At 33.8% G+C, this 18,368-nt stretch overlaps 1 protein-coding gene across 9 annotated transcripts in view; it reads right to left on the reverse strand.

Annotated features, from left to right (window-relative positions):
• Window positions 1-1,599: 1,599 nt before the first annotated feature.
• Window positions 1,600-18,368, reverse strand: part of GRIK1 (glutamate ionotropic receptor kainate type subunit 1) — a 216,541-nt gene continuing 199,772 nt past the window's right edge. For 5 of the 9 annotated variants that reach the window (XM_087895064.1, XM_034430595.3, XM_034430521.3 and 2 more), the window contains 4 exons: window positions 15,971-16,188; window positions 13,792-14,017; window positions 9,325-9,575; window positions 1,600-2,040 (listed from right to left, as the gene is read on the reverse strand). In XM_087895064.1, the coding sequence (XP_087751190.1) occupies window positions 1,885-2,040; window positions 9,325-9,575; window positions 13,792-14,017; window positions 15,971-16,188 (851 nt within the window). In that variant the 3' untranslated portion in view covers window positions 1,600-1,884. Of the gene's footprint in view, window positions 2,041-7,318; window positions 7,485-9,324; window positions 9,576-13,791; window positions 14,018-15,970; window positions 16,189-18,368 lie in introns of all 9 variants that reach the window. The other 4 variants (XM_087895062.1, XM_034430163.3, XM_087895063.1 and 1 more) reach the window with 1 other exon arrangement.

The following is an 18,368-nucleotide window of genomic DNA, read 5'->3' on the forward strand; positions in this document are numbered from 1 at the left end:
AGTGGGCTATAGTACAGTGTTAGTTATGTTTGTTTATAACCTTTGCTATAGATGTATAAAGGGCATCCATCTTTGAATTTCTTGATCTCTCACTAACTTTGGATACCATTGACCAAAACCACCTTCTGGACTGGCTTCAGGGATTAGAAACGTGAGGCATTCTGTTGAAGTCATTCATCTCCTTTCTAAGTGACTGGTGTCAGTTAGTGTTGATAGGGGGAAAATTGCATTGACATCCCTACACTTGTGGGATGTCTCAGGCCTCAATATTCTCTTCTCTTTGAAATCAACTTTTCTTTTCTTTTAAAACAAAAACAAAACATAAAAACATTATCATTCCAAACAATTACAGACAGTATATCGATTGGTGACATTCTTTTGTGCTCCTCCTCTCTTCAAATTATCACTAAACATCCCATCTTATTTCCATAATAATTTCACTTAATTTATCTCAACTTCCACTTATTTACTAATTATCTCCAGATTTTATTGTCCATCCATTGATAAAATAGATCCCATATCAAATAGACCTCAGTATTCTCATCACTGTGTTTAACATCTACATGAAACCACACCTGATGGCCTTCCTGGATTTGCTGCTTGAAGAGCAAGTGGCAGCTGTGACAGGACATCCTTTGCACAGGTTCATCTTGTGTACCATTTACACTTTCCTCAACTGGAAGGCCTCTAAGGTGGTTACTTAGGCCCTGATCACCTCACAGATTGGATTATGCTTTCTGCATGGAGATTATTTTATTATTGCACTGCACTCTATATGGGCTTGGCCTTGGAGAACATCAAGAGGCTACAAATGCAGCAGTGTGAGAAGTAATGGCACTTTTGGTTATGTCCATGTGTCACTGATGCTGCGGAAGCTGAATTAGTTTCCAGTCAGTTTCCAGGTGCAATTCAAGGATTACATGTACCTGTAAGCCACCCAGAGTTGCTGGGAGTATTATTACCTGTGACATAAAACCTAGTATCTGAGGATCCATTTATGTCCAGTTGTTTCTGCCTGCCCTCTATCAAATGATGTCATCATGCAGAACTGAGGAAATGTACCATCTGTGTTGCGATCCCCACCTTCTGGAACAGCATCCCCCCCAGACATACAGACTGCAATCTATCTCTTGGGATTCTGGAAAGCTTGTAAGACCTGGCTCTTGGCCACGGCCTGGGGTTTGTGGAGTCCCTGTTGTATAGTTACAATTGTTTTAGTTTGGGTTGCCTGTGTAGTTTTTTGTTTTTAACTATTTTTTTACTATATTTGTAAACTCTCCAGAGTCTGCTAGGATGGGAAGCCCTAAAAAATATAAATAATACAACAATAATTAAAGCCTATCCCGGCCTTGAGAAGGACTCAGTAGGTAAATAAACATGCTAAATCAACTCTAAACAACTGGGTGTCTGAGGAACCAACAATAACAAAACAAATCTTGGAATCACTGAACTAATCTAATTTAAGGTACCACTAGACTGTATAAAAATGCTTGCTAATGAGGATAGATGGGTATGTAGACATTCTTATATGTGAAGATAGTTTCATATAACTGAAATAAATATTTGATGATTTCTGATATGAAGAAATTGATACTCCAATCCCCAAAAATCTTTTTTTATTTATGTATAAAGCACATACAGCAAAGAACAGGGAAGAGCAAAGGGATGCAAAATAGTGATATTATTCCAAAAGTAAGAATGAAATGCTTTGGGATGATTAGTAGTCTATGAGTCATATGTGAAGACTGAATCTGTTGTATTTCCTCTGGATTAAAAAGAAGAAAATCAGACTATGAAATAAAATAGTTGTCTTTTCATAAGTAGGCATCAAGGTTTGTTTTTGCCTTCTATCCTGATATTTCCTACAGGGAAAATTGCATTTATTCAAGCCATGGTTTCTTTTCTAAGAGTCCGTCTTTGATGACAAGTAAGGATATTTGTGAAAGATGTACGCCCTTTAGTTCTTGATCTTTTCTTTAATTTCTTCTGATGTTTGAGTGAAATTCCAAGTTCCTCCATTATGGCATTAAAAGAAAGACACTGATAAAAAATAGGAGAGAAAAATTTATTGGAGTTAACAGCAGATTTCTACCATGAATTTAATAGAATTTAAATCTAGCTGTAAATGTGACAATCATATATTGTGGAAGTAATTATGAATATAATAGTGATTAATTTGTCCACTGATATCAATAAAATAACCTCCTCTTAAATACAAATCATCATTTTGGTGGATTTCAGAAAACTTTTGATGCCTGATAATTATTTGATTATCATCTTTATTGTTACTGATTGATTATATATTATTAACTTTTGGACCAGAAAATATAGTCAGTTCTTTCTTCAGCCTTCAATAGCTCTTGACTTAGCTATGGTTTTTCCACCCTGTATGAGGTGCACTGTGGCTAATAAATCTCATGTATAGTAAAAAGTATAATAAATGTATAGTAAAAAAGTAAATAAAACCAATATAATTTTTTTAAAACTATAGTGGTACAGCCATGAGAAAAACAAAAGAAAATTAACTATACCAAGATTAGTACTTAAGACCCAGCAACAGAATTACAGCAGTGTGGAAAGAAGGTTTTGTTTTCTTCATTTAAATCTGTGTCATTTGCAATGCAAGCCAGATTCTTGTTTCTTTGATAAACAAATTAGGAGTCAGTTTCAAGTTGCAATGCTCATTTTAAAGAGCAATTTTAAGATACATCTGTATCTTGACAAGAGGAATAGCTGTAAATAATCAAAACCATATGTTTAGTGAAAGTCTTTAAATTGTAGACCTTAGTTTTCTACACCATTTTTAAAGATTAGAGTCCTGGTCAATTAGTATCTTGTAAAAAAAAAAAAGAATATACTGTAGGAAAGGAACTGAAAAAGTCGTAATTAAACAAGCCAAGTGACAAGGTTGTTCATGGCCAATAGGGAACTTGTTTTTCCCCTATTCCATCTGTTTTATTGAGAATGAATAAAATGTTTTTGTTGTTCCAAAAACACCTGCAGTATGACTGTTTTTGAGGACTGGAGTAGGAAAAAAATGCAACTTTCCAGCAAGTAGGCAGGTGTATATATATGAATAGACGATTCTCATATTTATCTTCAAGAAAACACCTTTACTCTGTAGAACGCAACATGCTTTGCATGCAGTAAGTTCCAAATTCAACTCCTAGCAACTGAAAATAGTATAAAAAAACACTTTGGAGAATTGCTGCCTGTCAGAGTAGCAAGCCATTTTTCCATGTTTCTGTTATACGTTCTGTGTAGAAGTCATTGTCTGTGAAAGTAGAAACCTGCATGAAGTTTTTTTTTAAGTCCTTATTGTTCTTGATAAGGTCACCTCCCAAGAACATTATCAACTAATGTAAAGACCAGAAATCTGTACCATTATATAATAAGACAATATTCTTAACACATAATAAGATAAAAATATAGGACGCTCAAAATATTCACATCAGGGGAATGAAAACAACAAGAAAACAACAATCAAGGAAAAACCATCTGTATGGTCTAGATGTTCTAATACCTGTGCTCTCTTGGGAAATGAAAATTGTGGTCTTATACATCTGAAGACACAAAAGTTGGAAAGGCTGATGTAGAATACAGAAATATGCAATAAATGAGTATAATGATCTAATGGTCAGATTGACAGGTTATACAGTATGTATAAAACATGCAAAAAATATTCTTCACCCATATTTTTATATATAGAAAATATTTTTAAAAATGTAATAAGATTATGACTTCTTAACCCTACATCTTCATTTATTTGAATAATGGTTGTATTCAGAATAGTTAAGATAAGCATGAAACCAGTGCAGAAACTCACTGTAAAAATATTAAGCATAGTTTAACACCTTAATATATCAATTTAGATAAAAGGGAAAATGGCTCACAGAGAATATAAAAATAATTAAATGTCTGAATCTGAAGACTAAAACAATTGCAATCACTTTTGGAATGTTATTTCATATATAAACATATTAACAAATCAAGGGCCTTAATTATAATCTGAACTACCTTAAATTATTACATTCAAATTCACACAAAGAGGAGGATCTAAACAGTTTTATATCTGAGCAGTTTTGTACCTAAAATGACTGAATGAAAGTTTGGGGGCTTCCTATTACTTAATTTCACAATGAAAACCAAGCAAAAGTTGAGTTGATTTTACAAGTTAAGAATCCTATTTATAATGCTGCTGGAATGGGCATGTTTACTTTTTTGCAAATGTACTGCAGTCCTCAGCAATTGGCAGCCAAACATGCTATGAGGCAGTGAGGACTTCTGCTCTACCCTAACCATTTTGTACCACAAGATAAATCCCTTTCCACTTTAGTTTAGTTTAGTTTAGTTTAGTTTATTTGATTTGTATACCGCCCTACTCCCGAAGGACTCAGGGTGGTGAACAGCCAAACAATAAAATACATATATACAAAAATTTAAAAAACCAGATAAAATCGAATTAAACCATTTTGGCCCAGACAAATTAAAACACCCCAATATTTAAAAACAGATTAAAATTTACATATTAAAAAGAGGGAAAAGATTAGGCCAAGCCCGCCTGGTGGAATAAAAAGGTCTTCACAGCGCGGCGGAAGATGCGCAGATCCGGGATCCTCCGTATCTCCGGGGGGAGCTCATTCCAGACAGTAGGTGCCTGGACAGAGAAGGCTCTCCCTCTAGGGGCCGCCAGTCGACATTGTTTGGCTGACGGCACCTGGAGGAGTCCCTCTCTATGAGACCGTACTGGCCGGTGGGAGGCTATTGGTGGTAGTAGGCGGTCCCGTAGGTAACATTAATAATAAATTTAAAAGATATATTGTGTACTTGTGTACAGTCCACTTATCCTGCGTATTGGGGCACCCTGTACCCAGTCCTCATTTTCTGCCATGAGACCATGGTATTAGGAGTTAGAAGGTGAATGAGCCAAAGATTTCCAGACTATCCACTACAACACAATCTCTCACACAGTACTGCCATTTCTGCTATAATTCTCACTGTGGAAAAATGGGAGTTCCTAGTTTAAAACAAAGTGCTACTAAACATGAAGAAGCTGTGGAAAATGCTATAGTAGACACAATCTATTTGTTGAGGTTCAGTTTGATTTAATGTCAACCTGTCCCAAAAAGTCTTTTTTCTTAGAATTTTTTTATTTTGCTCTTTTTATGTCTTTCTTTTTGTTCCTGTTCTATCCATTTTGAAAAAGACATTATAGACAGCAAGAAACCATATACATTGGCCACAACATACTCAATCACTAGTTGTGCCATCATAAAGTTACTTACCTAACAGCTGTGACTTTGGATTTTTAAACATATATTTCCAAGTGCTGAGCTCCTGGCTCAGAGAAGAGAAAACTGTAGGCAAGTACCAAGTTATTGATGAACTCTGGCATTCTGTTAAAGATCTTACGCATTGAAGCCTGATTCAATAGTTTCCTTGGCTGGATTGTAGGGGAGGTGATATCTTAAACTATAGTTACAAGGCCTTATCACAAGGCCAGAAACAGTAGGTTTTTGGCAAAATGAACTCAGGTAGAACAAAAGAATGGACTACAGAATACAAATAAAGTAGGTTATAAGATTCACCGTAGAGTATTTTAGTTATAGGATTAATTCTTAGCTCATCTAGTTTATTTTAATTATTCCTTATCTTACAGCCGGTGTAATATATTGAATTAGATAACTATGATTCTTCCCCCTTCCCATTATTGCATATATCCCTGAGACCATTAACAGCCAATGTTAACGGGCTCCTGCAGGCTCTTGTTTGGAAAAGAAAGACCTCATTAACTTATTACTAAAGATAATGTTTTAAAACCTCATTTTTACATTCACTCCAAAGGAAAAGTATGATTTTAATTAATTCCATCTGGGAAGTAAAATGAAGGCAAATTATTCATATCTGAAAAAAAAGATGAATCATACAAAAATAATCCATAGTAGTTACTGATCCCAATGGAAATGCAGATGCAAGCAGCAAGATAGTAACTGTTAACTGCTGTAAGTCATGCAGGGCCAGCACGAATGAGCATTCCCACTGGAGCAATGGAACAAGATTCGTATTTCTCTCCACATGGTTAAATAAATGATAAGGCCCATGCACTGCATTACAGATGAGGATTCTATCTGATCGCTATTGGCCATTTTAAAGTGTTTTAGAGTGTTTCAGAATAGCCATGCTCACACACACTTGTTCTGTACAGAACTTATCATTTGAGGAGTAATTTGACATTTCCATGCAAGACCTAACTACCATATCCGTACAGAAGTACAGGATGATGGTTGCTGCAGCACAATCAATGCCCCACCATTTTTCATAATTATATCAGTGCACAGAGGATGGGACTTTGATCACATTGTCACAACTGTTATATTTATTTATTTTTATAATTGTTCCCTTATCCCAATCTTGCAAACATCACTAGTCTGCTATTCTGGAAAAGAAAACAACTTATTGTCATATTATATTCATAATGTTCTACTATACAGTTGTGGCCAAAATTGTGGAAACCTTTTGGGAACCGTGTATTTTTGAGGTTTGATGACTAATAACATCACTTTCTTTGGAGTTTCAAGATAGTCATATTCCACAGCTGGAATGGCCTGGGAATAGCCCAGACCTTAACCCAATTGAAAATCTATGGAGCCGATTAAAGAAACTTGTTAGTCAGAAGCGACCCAGCAATAAAACTCAGTTAATAGAAGCAATCATTCAATTTTGTTTCACATTATAACAGCTGCAGAACTAAGAGACTTAGTTCACTCCATGGGAAGATGCTGTAAGGCCGTAATTTATGCTAAAGGTTATCCAACTAAGTATTAACTGACGTAATAATTTTTGTATATCTTGTTTTTTCTATGGTGATAATTTTTGTATATCTCATTTTTTCTATGTGTTTCACTTTTCTTCTTTATACTGTAACTGCTATTCTAATAGCAAATCCTTCATGAAACTTATTGCATTACATTCTTGATTCAATTATCTTTCCATTGATATATAATTTTTTGGTACTACTAAAAAAAAAGTGGTGTTATTAGCTAGTTTTTTAAAAAAATAAATTTTTCCCAAAAGGTTTCCACAGTTTTGGCCACTACTGTAGTATGGACAATGTAAGACATTTACCTACATTTTCTCAAATAGGCTGAAGGATTACTTGTTTTATTTCTTCTTCCTATGCTATTTCACATGCTAGGGTTCTATTGGAAATACCAACCCCAAACATCCTTGGGTACATGAAAAAATAAGTTATTTTGACCTTAGAGTTTCTCCCCCTTAATGTATGTTGTGGTCAGAATTTGCTCTTAGCTAAACACACCTTTCCTTTATGGTAACTATACAGTATGGATTGAGGGTTGTGTTCGAATCCCTTGTTCTTCCCGAATTAATTTGCCACAGTCTAACTCTGTAGATAAGGTAGTTCCAGAAGTGGAGTTGGATGGATGAGTTTGTTTACATTGTTGTCCATAAAAGAAACAAAAGGCCTTGTTGCATGCAGAAAGGAAAAGATGGAAGAAAAAGAAAAATTAAGAATATTAACTAATGTAACAAAATTTTAAAGAGAATGATACCAAAACTTATAAAACAATATACTTATAGAAAATGAAATTTGTGAAACGTATCTAACTTCTCTAGGATACATATGTAGATTTTACTGTATTATATAAAATGTGTTAATATATTAAAAATTAACAACTACCTTCATATTTGTCATCTCTTTTATTAAAACTTGATTGCAGAAAAGAATTTGAATTTTTACTTTCTTATTATTTTATTGGCTGACAAGAATCAATCCATTTTCTCAGGAATATATATATATATACACAATATTTGAGTCAACTTTGCTTTAATGTTGATCTCTATCTGCTTTAGACCATTAAGAAGGTAACATTCATGTACCTCATATAATTTTGTAACAGAGATCCAAACCAATCCCAACATGTAAGCATAAAAATAAGGGATCATTGCAATAATAACAAGTATTTATATGGAAAATTTTGAGGGCAACCCCAGGCTTTGCATATTGAGGGTCAAATCTTCAAAAAGGCAGGATGCCTTTTCCTGGAGGTGAGGAAGAGGAGGATTAAGGGATAGTTAATCCTTTGCAAACGTTAAAGTAATCAGTTTGCCTCTTAACTTTTCACCTCAAAAATAATAAAAAGAGCCAAATGGGATTTAGGGTTTGCAAAGAGATGCTGCACATTACAGTATGTACCCTGCTGTAAATCATGGTGTTTTCTAGCATGGTTTGGCCAAACATGGCTGTTATATGATATGGGGCTATACTCACACATACTAATTCATCTTCATGCAAATATGCACATAGGGGCCCATATTATCATAGATCGTAATACCCTTTATATTATTTATTTATTCAATTATATATATTTTATATTCCCTGCATTCTCTCTCACACCGAGTTATTTTTGCACTCCACCATTCCCATGAACAAAGATGTTCATTCTTTGCAACCCTCACTCTCCTAACATCAACCACTTGGACTGTGCACTCTACACTGAAGGTGTACAGTGAAGATTGTACACCTTCAGATCAGTCTCCTGATATGTCTCTCTTCCAACTTAAGTTGCAACTCCAATGTTAGAGAAAATTGCTCATTGGGAGCATCATTCTTATGTGTCATCTATTTAAATTATACTTTTGCTTGCACCAGGAGTGGCTTGGGGAGTATTGGTAAGGAAGATGCTTGTGTCCTTTTTTACTTAGCAGGGTCATTTGTTCCAAGTAAGGCTTGGAATTCTTTGTTGAAATACCACAGTTTCATTCCCTTTCTCTGCCTCACACAAATAATGACAAAAGATTTAAGTAGTGGAGGCTGAAAAAAGCCCCAGTCGTATCCTCACTTTGACTCTTGAAATTCTATAACTTCTTTTCAGCTGACCCTTAATTACTACCCAGTATACTCTCCTGCAGATAAAAAGCATGAACTCTGCATTTCTTTCATTGCACTAGGTGGAAAGGTCTTATCGAGATTAATGGTATTGTTATAATGATGATGAAGCAATGACACATTGACTTTGCTGACAGTTATAGCCTTATAGAAGTGCCCATTGCACTAGCTGGAACCTATTGTATAGAGCTGATCATTGGGAAAAGGCTGGTGTTGGGCAGAGTGGCTAATAAAAAGACACAAGTGGTTCATTATTAGTTATTTCAGTTATCTTAGTACAAAAGGCTTTAGGCCTGATCAGCAGAAGGCAGTTCTTCTGGAATTCAATAATAAGGCAAAAGTGGGTTTTCTCTGCTTGATTGGATCCCATTCTTTTATGTGAAGGTACTTCCCACACTGAACGCAGCTGGACTTACCTGTTCAATGTCACTATTTTTCCTTGATTTGTAAAAAAATTCTCCAATAGCTACAAACACAGAAAGAACTAGTCCTGCCGCAAGCACTATGAAAATGCCCCCAATGTTTTCCACGCCGAGGGCACTAGCTTCTTTACTGTCCTCCTCTGGGCAGCCATTGCCTCGCCACCACTTTTCCTTCATCATGTGCAACTTTCCTTCCTCCTGTAACTGGAGAATGGCAATGGTGATTTTGTCTCTATAAGGAGAGCCTGAAGGAAAGGAAAAGGAGTAAAACAAAATTGAATATGTCAGGCTATATAGGACCATGTTAAAAACAGTCACACAGGTGCAATCCTCCCCAGCGCACATTTTTTTTGTTTATTTGTTTGTTTGTTTTTAATTTAGAATATAAATTCACCCAACTCAACACTGATTCAGGACTGCAAGCAGTAAAATACTTCAGGGTTATAATATTGAATTATAGTATTGAATTGCTTCCCTTTGGAATAGTGAAAGTCTTATATTGGTATCTTATAACATTTGGTTCATTTACCAATCAGATTTGTAATCTAGTTACAAAGGTACTTTATCAAGAAATAAAACATAAGATAGCCAGTTAGATATTTCAAAATTTGATCTTTATCTAAGAATCTTACAAAAACAATACTAGTTATTTCTTCTCCAGAGAACTGGTTAAAAAAATGCTTTGACACAAACAGATTGTGCATATATTGGCAAAATCTGGGATGGTGACTTTAAATCAATTACTGTGTAATTATTATTTTAAAGATTTGAATTTGGTCTTTTGTAGTTCACAACAATGCCAATATTCCCAGATTAAGCAAGTTTTAATAGCTCAGTTTGGGGCCAGATGCCTTGGCCACTTCAAAGGCACCTGAGATACATGACTAAACATATTCTCAACATATCGTTATTAAAAGTTTGAGGATATTTTTATAGTACCGGAGTAGATCAAACATGGACCATAGAATTGGAATCTCCACCAATGCTCCCAATAAATGGTTTCATGTTCTTAAGAAAGTTTAAATAGTAGTGATGGATTTGAGATTAAAACTGATTAATAAAAATATATATTTAGATTGTATTAGACTCCCCTAAGAATAGATTCAAAGCAAGAACATCAGATTTTCTCTGTTGGAGGATTTGACTACTAGCTGAAGAATGGTGGAGTAGTACATTTCTGAATAAGCAGAAACAATCTCATGGTCTTGACCAAAATACCAGTAAGTAGACTATCCCATAATACTTCCCTGGTTAAGGAGAGGATGGGAGATCATCCACTGGTATTCTGGATGGCTGTTTCTCATAAACAGGACAGGCAATTTTTGGAGACAAAGGAGAACCATCACACTCTCAACCACAGAAGAGCTTTTTTTAGGACACTGAGTTCGCTAACCTCACTTTCTAATCACTTTCGGAAATTACATGTAACTATTTTAAGGCTAGTAGAGATCTTTAAAATGACAATTTTGCTGAGTTTACTTTCATCTAGAACAAAAGAAAAATTATAAGTTTAAAAATTTAGAGTATTTGAATTAAATGGCAAAAAGCTGAATAAGACTAAGAAAGTTATAAAAAAATTAAGCAATCAGATGAATTTGGAATTTTAGGATTTTTGCTAAAAGATTTTGGCAATAATTATTTTGAATTATAATTATATAAATAAATATTACCTTTGTGGGAATTAAATTATTTAGTCTATTTGAATTAAAAACAGAAGTTTTGAGATAAAGGCAAATTTGAGATTTTATGATTTCATATTTTGGACACTAGAGGGGACTAAGTATTCAGGCATAAAAGAAAAAAGAGGCTTGTCTTGTTTCTGGTCAGCATTGGGACAAAAATGACAAAAAAATGATATGACATTTGAATTGTTTCAGGAGATATTTAAATTATGGGGACAGAAACTATAGCAGCTCCAATGTCAGCAATAATGTCTGCTTGTTTAGATAATTGATGTGGTGGAATGTAGTCTGGATTCCCAGAAGGGAGGGGCTGCATTCCAGAGGACAAAGTTGCAGCTAAGGTTAGATACTTTGGGAGAACAAGAGTTAAACAGGCTCCTCCCTAGCAATTCTTAATGTATATATATATAGTGATACAAGTAGTTGGTTTAGTTGGCAATATTTCTGTTTACAAGTGAGGAATAATAAAGGAAACTGCTGAGAAGTAATTCCATAAGTTGTTCTTGGTTCCTGGGGCCTGAGAGTTTATTTCCAAAAGGGGTTAAATACGAAATGACAGATGCGAAAGAGAATGTTCTGAAAGATTTACAGGATCAAGAACTGAAAGAAACCTCATCCAATGCAAAAATATTAGGATACAAAAAATATGTTGAAATATTGGAAAACTAAAAAAAAAAAGTGGATTACAACACAGAGACGGCAGTTAAAGTGGAAATACAAATGATAAGCCAACAGCCATTATCCTGCTGGATAGTGATTACTTAGTGGATTTACAAAAAAGGTTTTCCTAAAGCCTTCAAAAAGACTTTGAAATGGAAAAAAGAAAATGGAAAGGGAGCTAAATCATATGACAACTTCTGAATAAATTAAATATCAAGCTTGTTAGAAGCAAAAGGAAGGAGTGCAAAGTTGGTTTGTTTGACCAAAGTTAAAATAAAATATGTTTTTATAAAACACTGGGAATCCTTTTAGGAGTTTTTGCTGACACCATGACTGAAATGTTGATGTGCATGGATATATGCATGAATCGGTCATCTGTACTTTTATAACTGTCTGGTTTGGTACAGCAACCAAATAACACAGGTACAGTCTTGAATAGATAGTTAGGACCGCAGGAAAAAACAAATTGTAATCAGCCTGTCTTCTATTGAGGACCTGCATACTGCATGAGCCAGAAAGAGGGCTGAGAAAATATCTACAGACCCCCCATATCCTGAACATAAACTGTTTCAACTCCTCCCCTCAGGACACTACTGTAGGGCATTGCATGACAAAACAACTAGGCATAGGGACAGTTTTTCCCTAGTGCCATCACTTTGCTGAACATCTAATTTCTGCAGGACTGTCTTATGTCTAAAAATGTTTAGCCATGTAGCAGGGCTGTATTACTATTAATCTTCTCATTTTGCCTTTTGCCTTTTACTATTGGTATCTTATTATTATATTACTTTGTTGTTTGTATGTACACTGAAAGTTTATGCACCAGAGACATATTCCTTGTGTGTCCAATCACACTTGGCCAATAAAGAACTATTCTATTCTATTCTATTCTATTCTATTCTATTCTATTCTATTCTATTCTATTCTATTCTATTCTATTCTATTCTATTCTATTCTATTCTATTCTAATTCTAATTCTAATTCTACTCTACTCTACTCTACTCTACTCTACTCTACTCTACTCTACTCTACACTACTCTACTCTACTCTACTCTACTCTACTCTACTCTACTCTACTACTCTACTCACCTCTACTGGAAATTATAATGATTAAAGTTAGTATAAAAGTTATTTTAAAGATTAATAAAGAGTATTAGCATAAAAGGTATAGGAAAAAGAGATATTTGCATATGCCCTTGTGGGGTAGGTGGGAGGATAAAGGATCATTAAGTTTATGTGTAGTGATGAAGATCAAACTTGCTTCTTTAAATATTTTTTCTCTTTTTTCTTTTTTCCTCTTCCTCTTTTTTCCTTTCCTTTCTTTTATTGCATGTTGTATTGTTTCTTTTTCTTTCTGAATTTAGTTTGCACAGTCTTTTATTATTATTACTAAATTTTTTCAATTAAAACTATTTTTTAAAAAACATTTTATCTTTTGGAGCTACAAAAAATATATTGAGAATTTGGATAAGTGATATTATTCCAGATATTGAGGTTTGGCATTTGGAAATATGTGATTTATCTGTCCTTCAAAAGGCATTATTTTCTATTACTGAAAAGATGAAGCAAGAAGTTGATGTTTGGCATATGTAGATTTTATATTTTACAATAATATTTTCATTATAATATTATATGCTACATCTTTGTAAACCAGTGGCTACAAGTTCAATATAAAATTTTGTTTTCCTTTTTTACAGTTTTCTTTTCTTTCCTTTTTAAAAATCATTTTTAGTTTTATGGTTTATTTAGTTTACCACTGCTACTGTTGTGTACCTTGATACTTTGCTTGTCTTTTATATATTCTTAAAAAAAAAGAAATATACTTTAATGATTTTAAACAATCAGAGATTAAAAATAGCAGCAATGATGATGCTTTAAACTCTTTGGATTAAATTGATTAAAACAAGTCAGGAGGTAGCACAATACTGTATGTGAACTATCTGCATTTATTTATAGGACATAATATAATTTTTCCTGCTTTTCAACCTGCAAAACTTTTGTTGACATTATGTTAAATAAAATATGTTTTATATTACAAAGTATTATGAAGTATTACGAAGTATTCCAAAGTGCTTGCCATCAGCTATCTACCAATAATTATATGTATCACTTTTCTTACCAATGGGAGTTCCTACGCCATAACCTTTTGAATCAATGAGTCCCCCAATCTGGGTGAGATTGCAGTTTCTCTGAGTGACATATTCTATACTGGTTGATTCCATCAGCAGAGCATAATCAGTAGTGAGCACCCGCTGGATGCCTATATCATTGTTCTTCACCAGAGCTGTCAGTTGCCTGCTGCTCATAAATGCCCACATTTTCTCATATGTTGATATTTTGGATTTCTAAGGAAAGAAATTATAAGCAGTAGAAATCAGTACTCTTCATGCGTGTTAATTGCTAAGCATTCCAAGATGACACTATCCTTGATTTGGACCTCAGGAAAAAAGGACCCAGTTGTCTTTAAATGATTTCTGCTAAATTTAGTTCTGTGGACAGCATTTTTACATTCAAAGAATTTGCATCAGCCAATAGATTGTTCATGTGGCTTCTAATGTCCTTTTTGGGGGTGTGCATTTTAGAATGCATTGCATAACAGAATAGTGGTTCCTCTGCTTGACTATGGTAGATTGTATTTAAGGCTAAGTCTACGAATTTTACAGATTGTTGTTAATGTTTTTTTTAAAAAAGATATACAAAATATATAAGGGAGTCAGATAGGTAGCTAGAGTTTAATAGAGTGAAATTGTTAGTTATGTCAACAACAAACTTCATCCAAGGAGATAATAACGTTTCTTTTGTTGCCGTGTCACATCAAGTGTCTGGTAGTTAAGTTCAAGCCTAACAAAAGAAAGAAAGAAAGAAAGAAAGAAAGAAAGAAAGAAAGAAAGAAAGAAAGAAAGGAAGGAAGGAAGGAAGGAAGGAAGGAAGGAAGGAAGGAAGGAAGGAAGAGTGAGGAAGGAAGGAAGGAAGGAAGGAAGGAAGGAAGGAAGGAAGGAAGGAAGGAAGGAAGGAAATTGAAATGTGGGTTTGGAATAATGAAAGATAATCTTTTTGTTTCATTACTAGAAATTGACCTATATGTTAGTTAGTCAAGCATAGGAAAAACATGTGTTCCTTTCTACAAATTTTCAAACATTAAATAAAAGTGAACTGAGAAGCATGCATATGAAAAGCCTCTAGGATGATAACAACATTCCTATGTTGATGCCTATATTTCAAGCTTGTTCCATTTACAGCATATTATGTGAAGGAATATTCCTGTCTGTTCACATTATATTTAAATCATTTATTAATAGAAAGAGTTACTTCGATCTGAGAATAGAAGAATAGAAATAGCTACTTGGATCTGAAATCTTTTTACAAAGAAAGAAAGATTCCAAGGCAGAGAGTTGCTATTGGAATGATCAACGTTTACATGTATCTTTAAATTATCACTTAATTGTAGAGTTTATTGTACTTTAACTTTTAGTAGTTAAAACTCTTGGTGAGACTGCATATTTCTAAGTGTATTTAATATTGTGAAAACCCAGAAACATTCAAATCAACTGCGATAATAAATTTAAAGAATTGTAGTCTAAATATAATTTAAATGAAACATCATATTTTATTTATTTATTTATTTATTTATTTATTTATTTATTTATTTATTTATTTATTTATTGGTTCGATTTATATGCCGCCCCTTCTCCGGAGACTCAGGGCGGCTTACAATGCATTAAGCAATAGCCTTCATACTTTGGTATATACCTGCTTAGTAGGGCTTTCGCCCCCCCCCAAGCGGTGTTCTTTTTTATACAAAGTCAGCTTATTGCCCCCACAATCCGGGTCCTCATTTTACCTACCTCGAAAGGATGGAAGGCTGAGTCAACCTTGAGCCTGGTGATATTTGAACTTGCAGTAATTGCAGGCAGCTGGTGCTATTTAACAGCACTTTAGTCTGCTGCTCCACCAAGGCTCTATATATTGATATGTATTTTTTAGAAAACAGCTTATTTAACCTCTGTTGGGCTTTTTTTTCTTTCCAAATTATGGCTTAAATCCCAAATTGATATTGGCCATGCCTATTTACAGGGGGACAAATGAAAAAGTTGGAATTTTCCTTGAAGGCTGACCAACATATTTTTGAATAAACACCTAGAATCAGAAGGATCCAACAATCAGAAATCCAATATGTATATCCAGTTTTGACTTACCTGCATAATTTATTCTCATTGTCCAAATGTACTATTCAATGTATAACACAGTATTAAAAAATCTTAACATTTCACCAACAAAAAGCTTTCTTAGCATCTTACCTTGAAAAATGTCATGGTTGATCCATCTCTAACAGCTCCATATTCTATCCTAGTTTGTTTTGCTAAATCATCTGCTGAATCAATAGGTGACTCCATCCTCTCAACCGTTAAGAAGGCAGCCAAATTAGCAGTGTAGGATGATATTATAATTAAGGTAAAAAACCACCATATTCCTCCTACTATTCTGGTGGAAAGAGCTTTTGGCATCAGCTCTGATCCTGTGTGACACCATCAAAACAATTTTATTACAATAGGATGAAAAGAAATTTTAAGATCTCGCTATGGAATGTTACTTTCAGAAACATGTTACATTAGGAATACAGAACAAGAATGATTTGATGCTATAATTTAGATGTGTAGTGTAATGATAGACTCAACAAATACTTTTCATAAGATGAATGCAGTGCTAGATGACAAACAAATAGATGTCTTTGGATCAGAATTGCCATTTACTTTTTTTCCCCTTAATGATTAACATATCCCTTAATTGCTTTTTGAAGTAAAACAGCTGAAGTATGATGATGGATATTCTTATTTGGAAGTAAGTTTTATTGATGTTTCTGTAATAAATAGGACCAGAATCAGAATGAAAGAACTTTCAATATTATGCCCTATAATATGAGGATATATTACTTTTCCTTTACTGATTTCCTCAAAATATATGAAAAATTAGGCAATATTAAATATAGCAAGGTCAGGAAAGTAAATGGATAATTGCATATTATTTAATTATTAAAGCATTTTTCTCCCTCACCCTGGGAAATATCAACATTCGTTCTAAAAATTCATATTGCTCCTCCCACCCCATAGTATCAAGTGAGAAATTCTTCTGTACATACATTTGGGGAGAAACTTGTCATTTGTTTATTTTCAGAAAACAGAATATTTTCAATAAATGTTCAGTTTATTATAAGTAATGATTTACTCTAGCATTTCCAAAAATGTTCTGGTGTAATCTTCCCTAATTGTCCTTTGACCTTGTCTATTTTGTTAAAAGTGAATACTGGTTTAATATTATTGCAGACTAGGATTATGCAAAATGATCTGAACTCAAGACATCTTGCTCCAAGCCTGAAATATTGTTTTAGCTGCACAACATCTGATTCAAACATGAAATTGGGAGTTTATATCATTTGGAAATCTTTTGAATTCAAAATTTTAATTGGAAATTGGGCTCCGGATTTCAATACACATTTTTCAGATTTCTAGTTTACAAATTGCATATTAGGCAAGAGTATAAGCAAATTAGTTTGTTGAAGCTGCCATTGCTACCTTTAAATAGACTTTCAACTTTCCTTTATTCGTTCCTCATTTCCATGTTACATAGAATGAAAACTACCCTGCAACATCTAACTTAGATAAAACAATACCATTCAAGCTGCATCTGGAGTTTTGAGCTGCATATGATGCATAATTTCTGATCTGTCAATAAACAATTGCAGAAAAATCCAAGCAAACCTTCTATCAAGGAGATAAAAAAATCCTTCAAATTTTTATTGAATTTCCAGTGATGCTTAAAAAAGCATCAGCAATTAAATTTCCTCCTCTTCACAACACCTCAGCAGGTGGTCAAACTCTTTATACGCTGACTATCATGAAAGTGTATTAACTGATCTGATTTGTTTACCAAACCTTTTTGGCACTGAGGTGCTATACCTTCTAAAACAATTATGTAGAAGGAAAAAGCATGATTTATGACATTGGAAAATATCTTTATTTGTAAACTGAATATTGTATTTTCCAAATTAAATATTGGAAAATATCTAATTTGAATATTTTTGTTGTTAGCTGCGAAGTCGTGTCCGACTTATTGTGACCATTTTCCAAATTAAATATTTCAGATAAAATCTTGTGTTATGTATGGTTTAAGGCTGCAAATTGTATTTATATAAGACAGTCAATGGAACTTAGCTCTGTCAATAATACTGTAATTACAATAGCTGTAATAACAGCTATTGAATAATAATTCAATAGCTCACCGTGTTATAGCATTGCAACTTGCCAAAATGATATGATTTCTGCTTCCAATATAGATATTCTACACAGGGAGGTTCTGAAATTCTTACATTCTTTAATGTTAATTTTGAATTTCCTTTGATTTATAAGAAAAGCCCATTGCTGGTGTGAAAAGAAAGAATGCATTTCATTTAGACATCTGCTTGTTGCCAACCATACAGGTATCAGAAGATACCAAGAACAATAACTTCAACCACAGAAAAGCTGAAACCATACCATTGGCTGACAGAATGATATTCCCCTGGTTTTGATTAAATCCAAAAGAAACAAATGCCTGATATTGAGCAGAATGCAGACTTCTTTGAAAAATGAATGATCAGATATAATTAATCCTTACAATTGCTACGTGAGCATCCTTCCCAATTCATATTATGGGAAAAGA

The sequence above is a fragment of the Pantherophis guttatus genome, chromosome 5 (assembly GCF_059756535.1).
Source record: "Pantherophis guttatus breed Tessera chromosome 5, ASM5975653v1, whole genome shotgun sequence".
NCBI lineage: Eukaryota > Metazoa > Chordata > Lepidosauria > Squamata > Colubridae > Pantherophis > Pantherophis guttatus.